At 41.7% G+C, this 17,786-nt stretch overlaps 1 protein-coding gene and 1 long non-coding RNA gene across 4 annotated transcripts in view; one reads left to right on the top strand and one right to left on the bottom strand.

Moving 5' to 3' along the window:
• nphp4 (nephrocystin 4) overlaps positions 1-17,786 on the bottom strand; it is a 204,821-nt gene that overhangs the window by 26,698 nt on the left and 160,337 nt on the right. For all 3 annotated transcript variants that reach the window (XM_033048072.1, XM_033048073.1, XM_033048074.1), the window contains 5 exons: positions 14,564-14,692; positions 11,947-12,152; positions 10,211-10,437; positions 7,709-7,898; positions 1,992-2,066 (listed from right to left, as the gene is read on the bottom strand). In XM_033048072.1, the coding sequence (XP_032903963.1) occupies positions 1,992-2,066; positions 7,709-7,898; positions 10,211-10,437; positions 11,947-12,152; positions 14,564-14,692 (827 nt within the window). The remainder of the gene's footprint in view (positions 1-1,991; positions 2,067-7,708; positions 7,899-10,210; positions 10,438-11,946; positions 12,153-14,563; positions 14,693-17,786) is intronic.
• On the top strand, positions 477-16,696 carry LOC116990423. Its single transcript, XR_004416543.1, has 3 exons — positions 477-523; positions 6,168-6,179; positions 16,686-16,696. It is a non-coding gene; the product is annotated as an uncharacterized LOC116990423 (long non-coding RNA).

Genomic DNA, 17,786 nt, shown 5'->3' with positions numbered 1-17,786 from the left:
CTCCCCATAACCTCTGACACCTGTACTAATCAAGAATCTATCTATTTCTGCCTGAAATATATCCACTGACTTTGCCTCCACAGCCTTCTGTGACAAAGAATTCCACAGATTCACCACCCTTAAGGGCCTGACCCACTTTCACGACCTAATTCACGACCTTTTTTACTCGTGGACATTTTTCATCATGCTAGAAAAACGCCCCGCCCTACCTGATGCCACGAGTATCTACGACTAGCATCACGGCCCGCTATGAACTACCTACGACCGCCTACGACCTCGTGGCGACCATGCCGCGAGTATGAGTCAAGGGCAATCTCGACAGAGGTGGTGAATTAGGTTGTGAAAGTGGGACAGGGCCTTTAGGTACTTAGGGTTAGGATTTTAAAGTTGTACTTAGGGTTTACCGACAATAACTGTATATTTTTTATATTTTATTTTTATATTATATTTTATATAATAACAGCAAATATTATTGTATATTTATATGTTGTGTTGTTGCTTTTAATGTGCCTGTAAGGCTGCAGTAAATAGGAATTTCATGTTTCTGGTCCTGGGACATGCGATAATTAAATGCTTTACTTGACTCTTGACACCTGTGAACGTTGATCTTCGAGAATTTTAGGGAACAGTTATTCACGAGGCCACACAAACTGCTGCAACCATCCTGAAGATGGTATCCAACAGCCAAGTCATTCACTGTATCATTTAAGCTCTCATGCCTTACAGACTATCACAGGTCTTTCCCTTTGTTTTTGACCATGTCTCCTCACATTCTTGCCTACTTTGAAGAAGTTCTCCTCCCAAGGTTTCCCTACACCTCAACAAGTTTCCAATTTCCAGGACAGATCATTGACCGAAAATACTACTCCCTTTTCTCTTTCCAAAGATGCTGTTAGACCTGCTGAATATTTCCAGCATTCATCTTTTCATTTAGGTATTTTGTTTTTATCACAATGATTACAATATCTATAACTGGTGAATTTTATCTTTGTCACACCTTACAATGTTGGGGAGGTATTGGTGTGTAGAATTCATGTAGAAAGCAGAATTTAATCATGCTAGGACTAGGGCGGTACCGTGGCGCAGCGGCAGAGTTGCTGCCTTGCAACGCTTACAGCGCTGGAGACCCGGGTTCAATCCCGACTACGGCTGCTGTCTGTACAGAGTTTGTACGTTCTCCCTGTGACCACATGGGTTTTCTCTGAGATCTTCGGTTTCCTCCCACACACCAAAGATGTACAGGTCTGTAGGTTAATTGGCTTGGTATCAATGTAAATTATCCCAGTGTGTGTAGGATGGTGTTAATGTGCGGGGATCGCTGGTCGGTGCAGAATCAGTGGGCCGAAGGGCCTGTTTCCGTGCAGTATCTCTAAACTAAACTAAAAAAATTAAACTAATGTGTGTGACGAAAGTAGGAAAGACACAGGGTTGTGGAGTTGTTGAAGAATGTTTCTTCCTTGCTTTGCCATGGGTAAGCGGGCTTTTGGTTTTCCGTACCACCATTCTTATTTTAGTGGGAAGCAGGAAGCAGTTCTAGCAAGTGTCTGGTTTTACCTTCCAGGAATTTCCAGTGAAAAACAAATTCAAATGCCTGTATGTGTTTATGCTCATTTTTTTCATAAAATAGGGCAATGATCAAGAGCACCCATGGTTAATATGGAGTGAGATTTTAGATTATGGGAAAGGATTATATTTGAAATTGTAAACCAAACTCCCAGTCTGCAGATACTGACGGACCAAGTGTGGGCTTTTGTTTTGATGTTATTTAATAAATGCGTCATGGACCACTGAAACAATATCACTTCTTGTATTTAAGAATAAAATAATTTCAATCCAAAAAGCAAGATTAAATTAATAGAATTCTGGAACTGTTACTCTTCACCCACCAGATGAAAAACACGTAGCAGAAACATCATGGTTAATCTACAGCTGAAGTAATGAAATAGAACAGCACACATTCAGAGGCAAACTGTTGATGGGATAATACGTACTTCAATCTTCTTGGGTGTGTGGGGCTGTTCCCGATTGATCAGGTTCTTTCTAGCAAGACTCCCATCAGATGGACCCTGAGATAAAAAATAACAAGTTTACAATATGAAGCTTAAAATGACAAGTTTTAAAAAAATGTGTCTCTTGGTTCCCCTCTTTCTTCTAACAACTTGCCAATTCCATTCAGGGTGGCCCACATGTTGCTGAGAGCTAGGTCTCTGCTGGTATTGCTCTATAATCAAAGCCATATAGAAGTAAATGGCAGAACCACAATGTCTCAATATCAGTGTTCAGTTCACTTGGGTTTATTTTCACAGCGGTACACTGAAAAGCTTTTGTTGCGTGCTAACTAGTCAGCAAAAAGACAATACAGGATTACGGTCGATCTATTTACAGTGTATAGATACTGTACATGATCAGGGAATGACATTCAGTGTAAATAAAGCCAGCAAAGTCCGATCAAGGATAGTCCATGGGTCATCAAAGAGTTAGATAGTAGTTCATCATTGCTCTCTGGTTGCTCAGTGGTCAAATATTCTCCTCTTTGCCAATTTTAAACAAGTGAGATGTACTGTAAGTAAAATGCAGCACTGCAAGCACAATTTATTGATTTGCTACGTTGTTGAAATAAATAACGCAATAGGACCCTGATTTTTCCTGCCATTGGAGACACTGCCAGGTCTGTGGTTCAATCCAACAGAGGAGCGTGATAATTTATACAGCAGTATCAATTATTGTAACCTGCATCCCACTGCGACATGATGCAGGATTCTGACAGCCATTTCCATACATGTCATTCAGTTGAACCTTATCGCATTGTCACAAACTCTAATCTTGCTGGTTGTTTACGCATGTACATACAAATTAGCAGCAGGATTAGACCGTTTGATCCTTGAGCCTGCAATGGCATTTCATAAAGTCACGGCTGGTATGATTGGAATCTCAACTCTGAAGACAGAAACTACTGGGAATACTGAGTAGTTTGGACCACGTCTGTGGGAAGAGAAACAGAGCTAACATTTCAGGTTGTTGATCCTTTCCTGTCAAAGGGTGTTTGATCTGAAACATCGTCTGTTTCTTTTTCCACAGATGCTGCCTGACCTGCTAAACATTTCCAGCGTTTCTGTTTTTTTTAAAGATTTCCAGCGTTTGCAGTTTTATTGTTTAAGAAGGAACTACAGATGCTGGAAAATCGAAGGTAGACAAAAATGCTGGAGAAACTCAGCGGGTGCAGCAGCATCTATGGAGCGAAGGAAATAGGCAACGTTTCGGGCCAAAACCCTTCTTCAGACTGATGTAGGGTGGGGGGGCGGGGAGAAGAAAGGAGAAAAGAAAAGGAGGAGCCCGAGGGCTGAGGGAGAGCTGAGAAGGGGAGGAGACAGCAAGGGCTACCGGAAATTGGAGAAGTCAATGTTCATGCCGCTAGGGTGCAAACTGCCCAAGCGGAACATGAGGTGCTGCTCCTCCAATTTCCAATGGTGCTCACTCTGGCCATGGAGGAGGCCCAGGATGGAAAGGTCGGATTCGGAATGGGAGGGGGAGTTGAAGTGCTGAGCCACAGGGAGATCAGGTTGGTTAATGCTGACCGAGCGGAGGTGTTCGGCGAAACGATCGGCAAGCCTACGCTTGGTCTCACCGATGTAGATCAGCTGATCTACATTGGTGAGACCAAGCGTAGGCCAACCTCTCCCCATTGGCAACATTCTCCTAAATCTCTGAACTCTTTCCAAGTAACCTGGGTGACCAAAACTGGACACACTGCTCTGTGTGTGACACCACTTGTTACATTCAGCTAACCAGTAAAATTCCTATCTATGGCTATTCTCAGTTTCCTGGCCAGTCTTCGATCCGAGCCAAATGTTACCCCCCACACCATGAGCTATTATATTGTGCAATAATCTCCAATATGGCACAATATATCATGCTCTCTGGAAATCTAATTATCATTCAGTACCCCATCATTCACAACACATGCTCAAATAAAATGGTCAAAAATGATTTCCCTTTCATGAAACCACGCCGAGTTTGGCTGATTGCCTCAAGTTGTAACCATGTCTTTAATAAAAGCTTCTAACATATTCCCGAGTACTAATGTTAAACTAACCGCCCTGTAGTCTCCTGCTTTCTGATTCCCTCCCTCTTTGAATAGGGAGTTATACTTGCTCTCTCCATTCTAATGAAACTTCCCTGAAAATGGGAATATTTTAGGAAATTAAAATCAACATAATAGCTAACCCAGCGGGTGCGGCAACATCTATGGAGCGAAGGAAATAGGCAACGTTTCGGCCCGAAACGTTGCCTATTTCCTTCGCCCCATAGATGCTGCTGCACCCGCTGAGTTTCTCCAACAATTTTGTCTACCTTCGATTTTCCAGCATCTGCAGTTCCTTCTTGAACATAACAACTAACCCATTGGGCACATATTTTAAGAAGGGAACCAACTACTGAAAAATGTATTTAACTTCAATCAACCCTTGCAACCTCTCTCTCTCCATCCGTCCTCCACCCTAGTCGTCGTACTAGTTTCACTGTCATCCTGTTGTTTCACCGTCTGTATAACTCGTTATCACCTAACCCACTCACACGACAGCTGCTTTTTGTATGTCTTGTATTCATTTGTCCTCCGTTCCATCTATATCTCTCATTTCCTTTTCCCCTGACTCTCGGTCCGAAGAAACTTCTCGACCCGAAACGCCACCTATTCGTTTTCTCCAGAGATGCTGCCTGACCCCGCTGCATTTTGTGTCGATCTTATTGAAAAATGCTAAATGGTCCTATTAGTCCTCTGCAGTCTGGATTTTTCAATAGACATTACTTCAATGAAAACAGGGTTACATTTTAGATAGTTTATTGCACTTTGGAAATCTAGGTTAATAACAGTAGTGAACTGGTCAAACTTGAAGCCAGTGGAACCCAGAATTGTTCAAAGTGCAGCGCCTTCCACGCAAAAATGAATAGAAAATCAAAATTCCAGTAATCAGCAGTCTTGTCAGAACAAAATCTTGCAACCAGAAGCTCCTCCGAGTAAATCACAAATTAACATTTAAATACTATATCCCCCTGATGCCTTAGTGGTGAAATGCATCATTCTGAGTGATGCAGAACCTGCTTTCGAATTGAACCACCAGGGTAGGATCTTTCCATGCTGATTCTGGGGCATTTTATGTGCTTTTCATTGTGTTTCTAAATCCACATCAAATTACACACATCACAAGCCTGTTCAGTTCAGTGCATAGTAATTAGCTGCTCTCTGCATTTCTTTTGCTACATCACTGGGTTGAAAACAATGAATGAATCCAAAGTTAGCAGACACTGGGGAAAAACTCGTTCTTTTTTTTTAAATCAAGGAAGCACCATGTACCGCAAGCATAATTCACTGTTCTTCCTCAGCGATCTCAAATCCTAGAAAGTCATTAAGAATTAAGTGGCTCTCACCAGATACCCTGAGAGAAGCAGTCAATTTCAGACCTGCATTGGAAAACTCTGTGTCTTTAATCAACAAGATGCATCTGTACACTGTGAATGACTCATTTGCAATCACGTACAGTCTTTCCGCTGACTGGTTAGCATGCAACAAAAGCTTTTCACTGTACATTATTGGTCAACAAAACTAAACTGAACTTCACTGGATATACATCAGATTTAACATGGTTCAGGCTAAAGTAAGGACAGGCAGTTATTTGTTATAAAATTACAAAGAATCTTAATAGTCGGACTCAATGCCAACACCATTTTATATTCAATACAATCTGTGCATGTTGTTGTATGCAGTACGTAGTATGTAATATACAAAAGGTTCATACAAACAATTCCCATTTTGACACCACTTCCCACTTCTTTAACCTCCACCGTGTAGAATAACACGGGCATAGTACAAAAGTCCATGTCTTTCAAGCCAAATTAAATTCTGACACAATGTATAGTTTACAGATACAGCCTGGAAACAGGCTCTTCGGACCACCGATTCCACGCCGACCATTGATCACTTGCTCACTCTAGTTCTATGTTATCCCACTTTCTCATCAACTCTATACAGTGGGGGCAATTTAAACAGACAAATTATCCTAAACTCCCACTCGTCTTTGGGATGTGGGAGGAAACCAATGCACCCTGACAAAATCAACGTGGTCACAGGAAGTGTGTAGGAAGGAACTGCAGATGCTAGACAAAATGTGTAGGAAGGAAAGAATGTGCAAACTCCACACAGACAGCACCAGGATCGTACACCCGAATCTCTGGCGCTTTGAGGCAGCAGCTCTATTGGCTGCCCCAGAATGCCACCCACAAGAATATATGCCTTTTTACTATTGCTCCAGTGGGCAAAACCGTGATGCCAGTGGCAACCTACACACACACTCAGCGCTGGCCTGTGTGAAAAGTCTGTACCTTGCTTTTGCAGTCATTGCCCAGTCCCAAATGACAATGTCCTGTGTGTTGACAGCGTTTGGTGTGATCTTACAATCTCACTGAAATGACCTGAACAATGTCAATAAAACACCTGGGAAAGTCTTTAATACTCAGCTAAACCTTACCTCTGTCTAAAACTGACTGTCAAATCTGTCAGGGATTTTGAACATTGCTGAATGTTTGTTACTTTTACAAAACATCTGAATTAATTAAACAGCTTCAATATATGAATGCTTGAAAAGAACTGAACATCACTTTGAAACTATTAAATATTTGTTATTTAATTGTTTCAAAATAAATGAACTTGTCTCACGTCATTGTGGCTGAACACAATTCTAGAATAATTTAACTCCATAGCACAGAAGGAGGACATTGAGAGCATATGTCCTGACACTGAACTTTGTATCAGAAGGATAAACCCTCAAACATTTGCTTTTGGTGACAGTGGGAGCAGGATAATATCAGCAAAGTCCAGTCAATATGTCAGCAAAGCTAAATGGCTGCTGCTACTATTTTCACAAGCATGGTGGCGCAGCAGTAGAGTTACTGTCTTACAGTGCCAGAGAGCCAGAGGTCCGCGTATGATCCGCTCTGCCGGTGCAGTCTGTACAGAGTTTGTATGTTCTCCCCGTGACCTGCGTGGGTTTTCTCCAGGATCTCCATTTTCCTGCCATACTCCAAGGATATACAGGTTTGTAGGTTAATTGATTTGGTATAATTCTAAATGTTACCCTAGTGTGTCTAGGATAGAGTAAGTGTGCGGGGATAGCTGGTCGGCGGGAACTCGTTGGTCCGAGCTGGGTGCTGTATCTCTAAACTAAACTGAAACTAAACTATTTCATCCCTCGCATTTTACAGCTTCCAGCATTTTTGCTCTTTGAAATTCAGTCATGAGTACAGTAGAAATATCACCCAACATCCTGATACAAACATATCACCCAGCAGAGATTTTGGTAAAATTAGCATGATTGAAAATAATAACAAACCACAGTCAACTAAATCTGTGATACTTTGGTAATTTAATTTGCCATAGTCCAATAGTTACAAAGCTTTAAAATAATTTAATTCATTGCAGTGTTTTAAGACGTTCTGATACTATGAAGGGGATTGTACGTATGCAAGTTCTGTTTTCATTTATTGTAGTATTTCTATAGCAACCACTAATATCTACAATTTCAGCAACAGACCAGCAGAACCAGAAACAATTAATTATTATTAGGCTGTGTTCTTACTTGATATTAGTTCTGAATTTAATACAACCAAAACAAACAAAACAAGATGTCAAAACAGATGTTCTAAGATCAGATTGTACCTGTGGGGCAACAGAATGATCAACGCTGAAGGTTTGATATTTAAATGGGATATAGACAGTCTCTTTGGGCCGTAGGTAGATTTGTGGGAACTGTACACCTCCGTCAATGTGGAACATATCCTCTTCCAAAGGGGTCTGTACTTTGCTCAGGTTCTTGAAGTACTTCCATTCTCTGCTGTTCACAATGACACTGGGAACAATACAAGAACATAACAAAGAACAAATGCAGATAGGCTAGTGAGCACTTGGGCTGACACCAAAATTGGAGTTGCAGACAGTGAGAAAGCCTGTCACAAGATAGAGCGGGATATAGATCAGCTGAAGAAATGGGCAGAGAAATTGAGTTTAATTGAGAGAGAGTTGAACCCGAGCAAGTGTGAGGTGTTGCACTTTAGGAGGTTGATTGTAAGGGGAGAGTATACAATTACTGGCAAGACAATTACCAGCATTGATGTGCAGAGGGATCTTGGGAGTCCAAGTTCATTGCTCATTGGAGGTGGCAGCACAAGTAGATAGGACATCGGAGGTTAAAGGGAGACTTGATAGAAGTATATAACATTATGTGAGGCATAGATAAGGTGGACAGTCATAACCTTTTTCCCAGAGTGGAAATGTCCAACACCAGAGGTTACAGGTATAAGATGAGAGGGGGAACATTTAATGGAGATGTACAGGGCAAGATTTTTTTTTACACAGAGGGTGGTGGAGGCCTGGAATGCATTGCTTGGGGTGGCGGTGGTGGCAGATACAATAGTGGCGTTTAAGAGGCTTTTAGATAAGCATATGGAAGTGTAAGGGATAGAGGCAGATGGATCACACGCAGGCAGCTAAAATCAACTTAACTTGGCTCAGTGGGCAGCCACGATAGCACAGCAGTAGACTTGCTGTCTTACAACGCTTGCAGTGCCAGAGACCCGGGTTCGATCCCGACTACGGGTGCTGTCTGTACGGAGTTTGTACGTTCTCCCCGTGACCGCGTAGTTTTTCGCTAAAATCTTCGATTTCCTCGCCCACTCCAAAGAGGTACAGGTTTGTAGGTTAATTGGCTTGGTGTATGTGTAAATTGTCCCTAATGTGTGTAGGATAGTGTTAATGTGCAGGTATCACTGGTTGGTGCAGACTCAGTGGGCCGAAGGGCCTGTTTTCATGCTGTATCTCTAAACTAGACTAACCATGCTCAGCATAAACTTTGTGGGCAGAAGGGCCCATTCCTGTGCTGTATGTTCTATGTATCTCTGCTTCTCTATTTCTTCATCAGAATAATAATATTACCTCAGCCATGGGATTAGTACCAGTTGAATGTGTCAAAGGGGAAAACTGTTCACTACTTAAGTATCAGAATTATGTGCTCACGGATCAGAAATTGATGGCATTTCTCACCAGGAGTGAAGGCATTTTTATATGAAAGGAAAAACAGGCCAATTGCAATTCCATGTTTTATACATCCTCATACCCAGGAAAAGATCAACATCTGATGGAGCCTGTAAGTAAATCATTTGCTGGGGAAAGCTGGAGGGCCAAAGAAAATGCAGAAAGAATACAAAGCAGGGATGAACAATGAAATCCTTATCTAGTAACTTGCAATCATTTGAACATACTCTCTTTTAGGTGAGGAACACCATCCCGATCAGTAATATACATGGGCACAACTTCAACAGATCAATCATCACTAGATGCATCTCTTTAATATTCTTTTTAATTGCATTAAAATCAAGATGTTTGGAGGGACCTTTGGATGCAAGTCCACAGCAACCTGAAAGTGGCAACATAGGTAGATTGGGTGGTAAAAAAGGCATGTGGCATGCTTACGTTCATCAGTCAAGGCATTGATTGTGAAAGTATTAAACTCTGTTGCAGCTGTATAAAACTTTGGTTGGGTCACATTCATGAGGGTTTGGCCTGGACTGGAGAGTATTAGCTTTAAGGAGTGGTTGAACAAACTTGTATTATTTTCGCTGGAACGTCGGAGGCTGAGGGTGACCTGACTGAAACATATAAAATTATGAGAGGCCTAAAGTAGATGGTCAAAGTCTTTTTCCAAGGGTAGTAATGTCAAACACAAGAGGGAATAGGTTTAAGATTAGCCGGGCAAATGAAAAGGGATTTATAAGATTTTTTATTTTACACAGAGGATGGTAGGTGCTTGGAATGCACTCCCAGATATGATAGCAATATTAGAGGAGCATTTAGAGAAACACAAGAACAGGCAGGAAATATGGCGCTATGGATAGGGGTAGATATTATCAGTTTTGATTCGTATTACTGTTGGCACACACATGGTGGGCTAATTAAATTGTTTCTATGTTGTATTGTTTTATGTTCTATGGATCCCCAAGTTTGCTTCCAACTATAACCCTGAAGGCAGTGAATTAAAGTCAAGATCTTTAGAAAAGCAAGTTTGCTGGAGGTCAAGAATGAGAAGCTGGGTTCCGAGTAACTGTGGGTACAAGAAGATGGATGTTGGAGACCAGACTTCATGCTGTTATCTGGAGAGCAACATACCTGAGTTCTGGATGTTCACACTCAACTGTTACAGTGTGCTGAACACTGTAAGGATTTTTCAGAGTAAATTCAAAAAATTCAGCATTCCCAAGTGTAGAGTACAATGTGAACTGTGTGGTAATGGCCAGGGATAACATCTTGTTGATGTTCTGTGCTTTGAGTTGCTCGCGATATGCTTCTATGACCTGCAGGTCTCGCTCATGCTGGATCCGTTCTTCACGCTTTCCCTGGAAAAGAACACAAGGCATTGACTGGAAGGACAGACCGCTGACTATTTGGAAACCTGTGAGTTTCCAAATGAGCGCCTCCAGCATTGTATAAAAGTAAGCAGGACCAGGGATTTCAGAATGAATTCAGTTCACTGCATATGGAAATGCAATGAAGAAGTTCACCATTATTTTTGTATTTTGTTTGAGACAAAAGCTTTATGTGACACTATTAATATATACGTCAAATCTAAATTAATAAGCCTTTGGAAGGATTTTTTAAAAGTCGGGAACATTGAAGACGTAAGATCTCATAAAACTAGCCATAGAAATAATATTAGTTTAAGATGTATTTTAAAATTAACAATCCTCAATGTTTAAAAAAAAATCAATTATTAAACCAATTTAAATATTAAGAAATATAGAAACATAGAAACATAGAAAATAAGTGCAGGAGGAGGCTATTCGGCCCTTCGAGCCAGCACCGCCATTCATTGTGATCATGGCTGATCATCCCCTATCAATAACCCGTGCCTGCCTTCTCCCCATATCCCTTGACTCCACTAGTCCCTAGAGTATCTAACTCTCTCTTAAAGACTTGGCCTCCACGGCCGTCTGTGGCAGGGAATTCCATAAATTCACAGCTCTCAGGGTGAAAACGTTTTTTCTCACCTCAGTCTTAAATGACCTCCCCTTTATTCTAAGACTGTGGCCCCTGGTTCTGGACTCACCAACATTGGGAACATTTTTCCTGCATCTCGCTTGTCCAGTCCTTTTATAATTTTATATGTTTCTATAAGATCCCTCTCATCCTTCTAAACTCCAGTGAATACAAGCTTAGTCGTTTCAATCTTTCCTCATATGACAGTCCAGCCATCCCAGGGATCCCAGCAAATATTTCTAAATCAATTACTGTTATAAAGATCATAAAAATATTTTAGAATTAACAGGTTATTTTAAATCTATTCTCCAGATGTTACATCTGCTATCTGTTTGTTGTCTTGCCTCATTTTACACTTTGCACCTCCTCAGGTTGGCCTCAAAATCTTAATGCGGATTTAATTTGAAATTAATCTTTCAGCAATTCATCCAAGTTCAGAGTGTCACCTGGATCTCCACCCTGTTTTTAGCATCGGAGACCGGACTGAATTGGGGTCAACTTCAGGATTTCACATTTAAACTAGAACAGCACAGAAATCCTGAAGTTGCTGTCATGATCACACTGTGAACACCAGTAGTTTTGCCATCAGAACCACTGCAAAATACAGGTACACGTCGAGGGAATTAAATCACTAATTATTCAGCCTCAAATGGTCCCAGGATCCTGGTTTCCACCATCAGTACTGGAATTGTGGAATATTTTGCTACATTTAGCCGATATTTAACACCGAATCATTTAATCACCGAATCATTAATCACCGACTCATTTTACCTTTTATCATTTTACATTTTGCTTATGTTATAACATTAAGAGTTTGTATCAATACGAAAGGTTTATTTTATTGGAATGCTTAAATCTATGCATCTTACCAGAATGTGACTCTTTGATTGAAGATCAGTGCCAGACTCCTGCTGTCGAACAGATATCATCCGGCTCAGCTTCCGTTTGCGAATGATCTCTCCGTCGCTGTCTGATTGCATCTGCCCAACACTGTTGATCCTTGCTCTGGAAAAAAGGACTGAGGCCAGCTCACCATCTAGGTCCACCAAACGCTGTGCTCTGTACACCTTGTAACCTTAAAAAAAATGTACATTATTACTGATAAATATTTGAGAAGGAAACAATTATAAGACTAAGAGGAAAGACTAAAAAGATGTATTGGTGTAAAAGAATGACGATAAGGCTGGATTCCTTGTCATTTGAAGATTACGTGTAATGTGAATGATGGTTTCAGATATTAAAGCAGATGACATCTGGCATCTCAGTGTGGTATCTCAGCTGCACGGAGGCGGAGAGGAGAGCTCTTCAGCGCGTCGTCAACAGAGCGCAGCGGATCATCGGGACAGAGCTTGGAGGGCATCTACCACACGCGGTGCCTCAGGAAGGCCCTCAGCATCCATAAGGACTCATCACACCCCTGCCACGGTCTGTTTCAACTACTTCCCTCCGGCAGACGTTACAAGGCCTTCTACGCCCGAACCTCCAGACTCAAGAACAGTTTTATCCCAAGAGCTATAGCGGCTCTGAACCGGCCCTAATGAGTGCCCCCCCCCACCCACCCCCTTTGGACAGTCTCCCTCAGATGGTCACGTCAATCAATTCAGCTTGCTTATTTATGTTTTGTATTTATTTACCTTTCTTGTACATCAGTGGAGCTGCACACTAAATCTCGTTGCACTGACGTGCAATGACAATAAAAGATATTATTATTATTATTATTATTATTATGATAAAGCGCCAGCCCCATTATCTGTGAGTTTGAGACAAAAACATGTAGATAGAAAATTTGAGCTAGGTTTTCAATGAAGATACATTTCTCTCCCACCAATGTCTACTGATGCTATTTTAATTGTTAACTTTAAATCTGTGAATGATGGATTTACAATAACTTCTAGACTAAGTGGGACCCGTTGGGTCCCATGTTCACACGGGAGGGCTGGTCTCCCAACGCAATATTCCACCTCTCCACCAATTCCAATATTGGTTGGCCAGTGGGGGGGGGGGGCTTTCTGCAGCGCTAGTATGGGTGTTGTGGGCCGAAAGGATTCTTGGGCTGGCAGCTCAGTCACTCAGGCCTGGTGGGCTGGCAGCTCAGTCACTCAGGCCTGGTGGGCTGGCAGCTCATTCACACATGGTGTTGTGATGCAAGGAGACAAAGGGCCTACTGCTTCTCAAGTGGCTACTTATTATTAGTCATGTTTAAGATTAAGTAATAATCTGACTGTCTTGTGTCTTGAACCAGTTGGTTTTCTAAAATAAGCAGAATATAAGGGTGGCTTATGTTCTGCTACAAATAACTGGTTGCCATCCATACAAATTATTTTTGCAAGGAAATAAGTAACCAAACTGATGATGACTATAAATGTTTAATGTGTAGCTTTAGTAGCTTCTGTAATAAACAGAATAAATGGAATACATGCGGAGGTAAGATGTTTAAAAACTCAAAGAGTTCACAAATAGATGTGAAGACTCTCTTGGTTGTGCCAAGTATCTCTGGGATACTGGGAGTGCGATGTAAATAAGTCTATATTTAAAGGATTCAGTATCATGAGTTCATAATTGTGATATCTGTGGTATATCTCTGTAGCAAGCAAACTGAAGAGTGTACATCTCGATAGCTTTCCAGAAATAGCTGCAGAACTGCAGAATACAGGAACCTATTTTTATATATGCATTAATTGTGTTATATGCAAACAAAAGTTATTCTGCAAACTACTTAAATCAAGTGTGGACACAAAGAGCAGGATGGAGTAACTCCTGGTGCGGGCTCCTGTACATCGGAGAGTCCCAACATAGACTCCGCGACCATTTCGCTGAATGTTTCCACTGAGTCCGCTGAGGCCGATGGGATCTCGTTGTTGCCAACCATTTCAACTCCCCTTCCCATTCCCATACTGACCTTTCCGTCCTGGGCCTCCTCCATTGCCAGAGTGAAGCCTCACGCAAATTGGAGGAACAGAATCTCCTATTTAGCCTGGTGTGAACATTGAACTCTACATTTAAGTAACTTCTACTTACACTCCCTTCCCCTCCTCCCTCCCTCCCCCTCCCTCCACTCGAGACATTTTACCAGTTCCACAGTTCTCCATATTGTTTCCCTCTTGAGATCATACCTTCCCTGGCAAACAATAGACCCAACAGGCCAAGCTCTGCCTGACATCGTTTGTGGCCGGCCCTGATTGATCCTGGTCTTTTCTCGCCTCCAGCTCGTCACACTAACCCCCCTCCCCCCACAATTCTACACTTAAATCAAGTGTCTTGTGCTTTCTGGAGTAGTTGGAGAACTAAACAAATACAGGAACCGAAAGTGATTTATTTTTCTATATATGAATACAATTTATTTGCTACTACAGAATGCGTACATAAATGTTTAGGTAAAACTACATGTACACTGTACATGTATCATCAGGGTTCTGTTAAAGTTTACTCAAAGTTCTTATTGTGAATCATATATAGAGGTTGAGTAATATTTGATCAGTGACTTACCATTTATGTTCCCTACAGTTAGAGTAGTCAAACTTCCTCCGTGAAACCTGCTGGTATTGTCATGGGCAGAAATGATCTTGGACTGATGAGTAGGCAAAGGTCTCTTCACTCTCTGCTCACTCCGGTGACCTATGGAGACCAAGTCATGACACTAATAACCAAACCAGCATATTAACTTTATTGTGGATAGACACAAAATGCTGGAGTAACAGCGGGACAGGCAGCATCTCTGGAGAGAAGGAATGGGTGACATTTCGGGTCAAGACCCAAAATGTCACCCATTCCTTCTCTCCAGAGATGCTGCCTGTCCGGCTGAGTTACTCCAGCATGTTGTGTCTATCTTCGATTTAAACCAGCATCTGCAGTTCATTCCTACACATATTAACTTTGTTGTGTTTATAGGCTGTGGGCCGAGCATCAAAAATGTGTCTAGAAATCAACTTTCGTGATCCATGTCTTGGAACTACATGCAATTTTGCACATTTTCTGACTACATGCAATTTTGCACATTTTCTGACTACATGCAATTTTGCACACACCCTCCATCACACACACAGCGCGACCTTTGGACTGAGCGGGACTACGGAAATGAGCGCGACTCTGGACTGAACGGGACTTCCGGTATGAGCGCGACTCTGGACTGAGCGGGACTTCTGGAATGAGCGTGACCTCTGGGCTCAGCCACGGCTGGTGGGCTCACAGTTCAGTCAGCACGGCATAGATTCACAGTTCTGGACTCAACTCCCACTCATGGTCTTCTGGGCGGGCTGACTGACTCACGACCAGCCTCCAGGGCTTTATTCTCCTGGCCCCCGGAAGGGGCGTTACCTTCATGGTGACTGACAGGCGAGAAGACCAATCTCACGATTTTAAAAACCTTCATAACTTTTGTATTATTTCACCGATCGGAACAAAACTTGGTGTCTTGGAGCAGAGAACCGTGAGTAAGATGGCGAAAAAATCATAGCGATATAGGGTAGCATTTTTGCTCAAATTTATTTACAGCGTAGACGAGAAGTGGTCAAGATGAGAGTTTTAGTAATAGTATAGGTGAAATAGCAAAACATTGACAACACTGGTCAAAGTCAGAATGAGATCATGCTTGACAAATGTACCGGAGATTTTTGAGGATGTGACTGGTAGAGTGAATGGGTGAAAACGAGTTGAGATGCTGTTTTTGAAAATTCAGAAAGCTTTCACCAAACCCCATGAAACAGATTAGTGTAAACATTAAAGAACATGGAATCGGGGGAAATGGATAGAGAACAGCTTAACAGACAGGAAACAAAAAAAACAGACGTAAACTGTTCCTTTTCGGATCAGTTCAGTGCCTGGACACCAAGTAGTCACAATACGCATTAATGATTCGGATGAGAGAATTAAATGTGACGACTACAACTTTGCAAAAGACTCAACGCTGGGTGGGAGGGTGAGCTGTAGAGATTCTCCAGAATGATTTAGGCAGATTAAGTGTGTGGGAAAATAAACGGCAGATGCAGTTTAATGTGGAAACGTGAGATTATTCACTTTACAGGTAAAAGGAGGAAGGCAGATTATTATCTGAACAATGAAATATTAAGAAAGGAGGAGGCGCAGCAAAACATGGGTAGTCCTTGTTGACCAATCAATGAAAGTAAGCATAGTACAGTAAAAGATAAGACACAAAATGCTGGAGTAATTCAGCGGGTCAGGCAGCATCTATGGAGAAAATAAATGGGTGATGTTTCGGGTCAAGACACTTCCTTGGACATTTTGGGTCTATCTTTGGTGCAAAGCAGCATTTGTAGTTCCTTCCTACACATGAAGGCACAGCAGGTGGTTAAGGCGGCAAAGGTCTTCATAACATCAGGAATTAAGTACAGAACAGAACAGGGATGGCTTACTGCCCTTCCAAGGGGTTTTGGTGAGATCAAATCTTGAATACTGGGTGCAATTTTGGTTTCCTTCTCTGAGACAGGATGCTTTTGCAATGAAGGGAGTGGAGCAATGGTTCCCCAAACTGATTGCTGGATTCAGGACTGGCATACGGAGAGAGTTTGAGGCTTATATTCATGAGAATTTGAAAGAATGAGTGGGGACTTCAGTGATAAAATCCTGACATGATTGGATAGACTAGTTGAAGGAAATTGTTCCAATTGTGGTCAAAGCTTAAGGATGCAGGGCATATAATTTAAGATTGAGATAAAGATACATTTCTTCATCAAGGGAGTGGTAAACCTGTGGAATTCTCTTCCACATGAGGCTAGATCATTAAATGCATTCAAGGAGGTAGATATAGTTCTAAAGGGTTGAGATCAAGATATATTGGAGAAAAGCAGGACAATGAATATGAACCATCTGCCACAATTACAGTAAATGGCAGAGCAGGCTCAAAGGGGCAAGTAGCTGACTACAAATTTCTATGTTGAACATTGGTAATAATTTAAGGGAATTTCCACAAGTCAGACAATCATGGCTGATTGCTACCTTTCTCTCACATGGCAAAGTTCCTAGAGAACCTAAATACTGTTATCCTCAGACCGCAACTGAAGCTCAGAAGTAGCATTCAAATGAGCATGAAGCACTGTTCTCCTGATTGAGACATGGTTCAGCCAGTCTTTCAATTACTAACACAACAGCATAAATCCTTTCCACATCATGACATTTTTCTGATTGAAGGATAAGTCATCCATGGGAATTTAATTTGGTTGTCGGACAGTTCGGTCATTGAAGCGGGTTTAACTTGAATTCAATTTACATGATTGCAATGTGCCTGAGTTTAAAGTGTATCTGTAGTTAGAGACATCAATTTGAGTTCAGATACTATTTTTTCTAAATCTTATGGCAGCTAATTCATAAACATTTCAACAAGAAAGTTCCCTTGGACAGCTCATTGACATCTCCAAAATTTAAACAACTTTCCTATAAATATTTACAACCATCATTTGTTTTCTCACTCAGCTCCTCAGCTTGTCTCAGGCATATGTCTGTCTCAGGCATCCTAGAAACATAGAAACATAGAAATTAGGTGCAGGAGTAGGCCATTCGGCCCTTCGAGCCTGCACCGCCATTCAATATGATCATGGCTGATCATCCAACTCAGTATCCCGTACCTGCCTTCTCTCCATACCCTCTGATCCCCTTAGCCACAAGGGCCACATCTAACTCCCTCTTAAATATAGCCAATGAACTGGCCTCGACTACCCTCTGTGGCAGCAAGTTCCAGAGATTCACCACTCTCTGT

This window comes from Amblyraja radiata, chromosome 31, assembly GCF_010909765.2.
Source record: "Amblyraja radiata isolate CabotCenter1 chromosome 31, sAmbRad1.1.pri, whole genome shotgun sequence".
Taxonomy (NCBI): domain Eukaryota; kingdom Metazoa; phylum Chordata; class Chondrichthyes; order Rajiformes; family Rajidae; genus Amblyraja; species Amblyraja radiata.
Note: the sequence above shows the minus strand (reverse complement) of the source record. Positions and strands in the feature narration are given on the sequence as shown.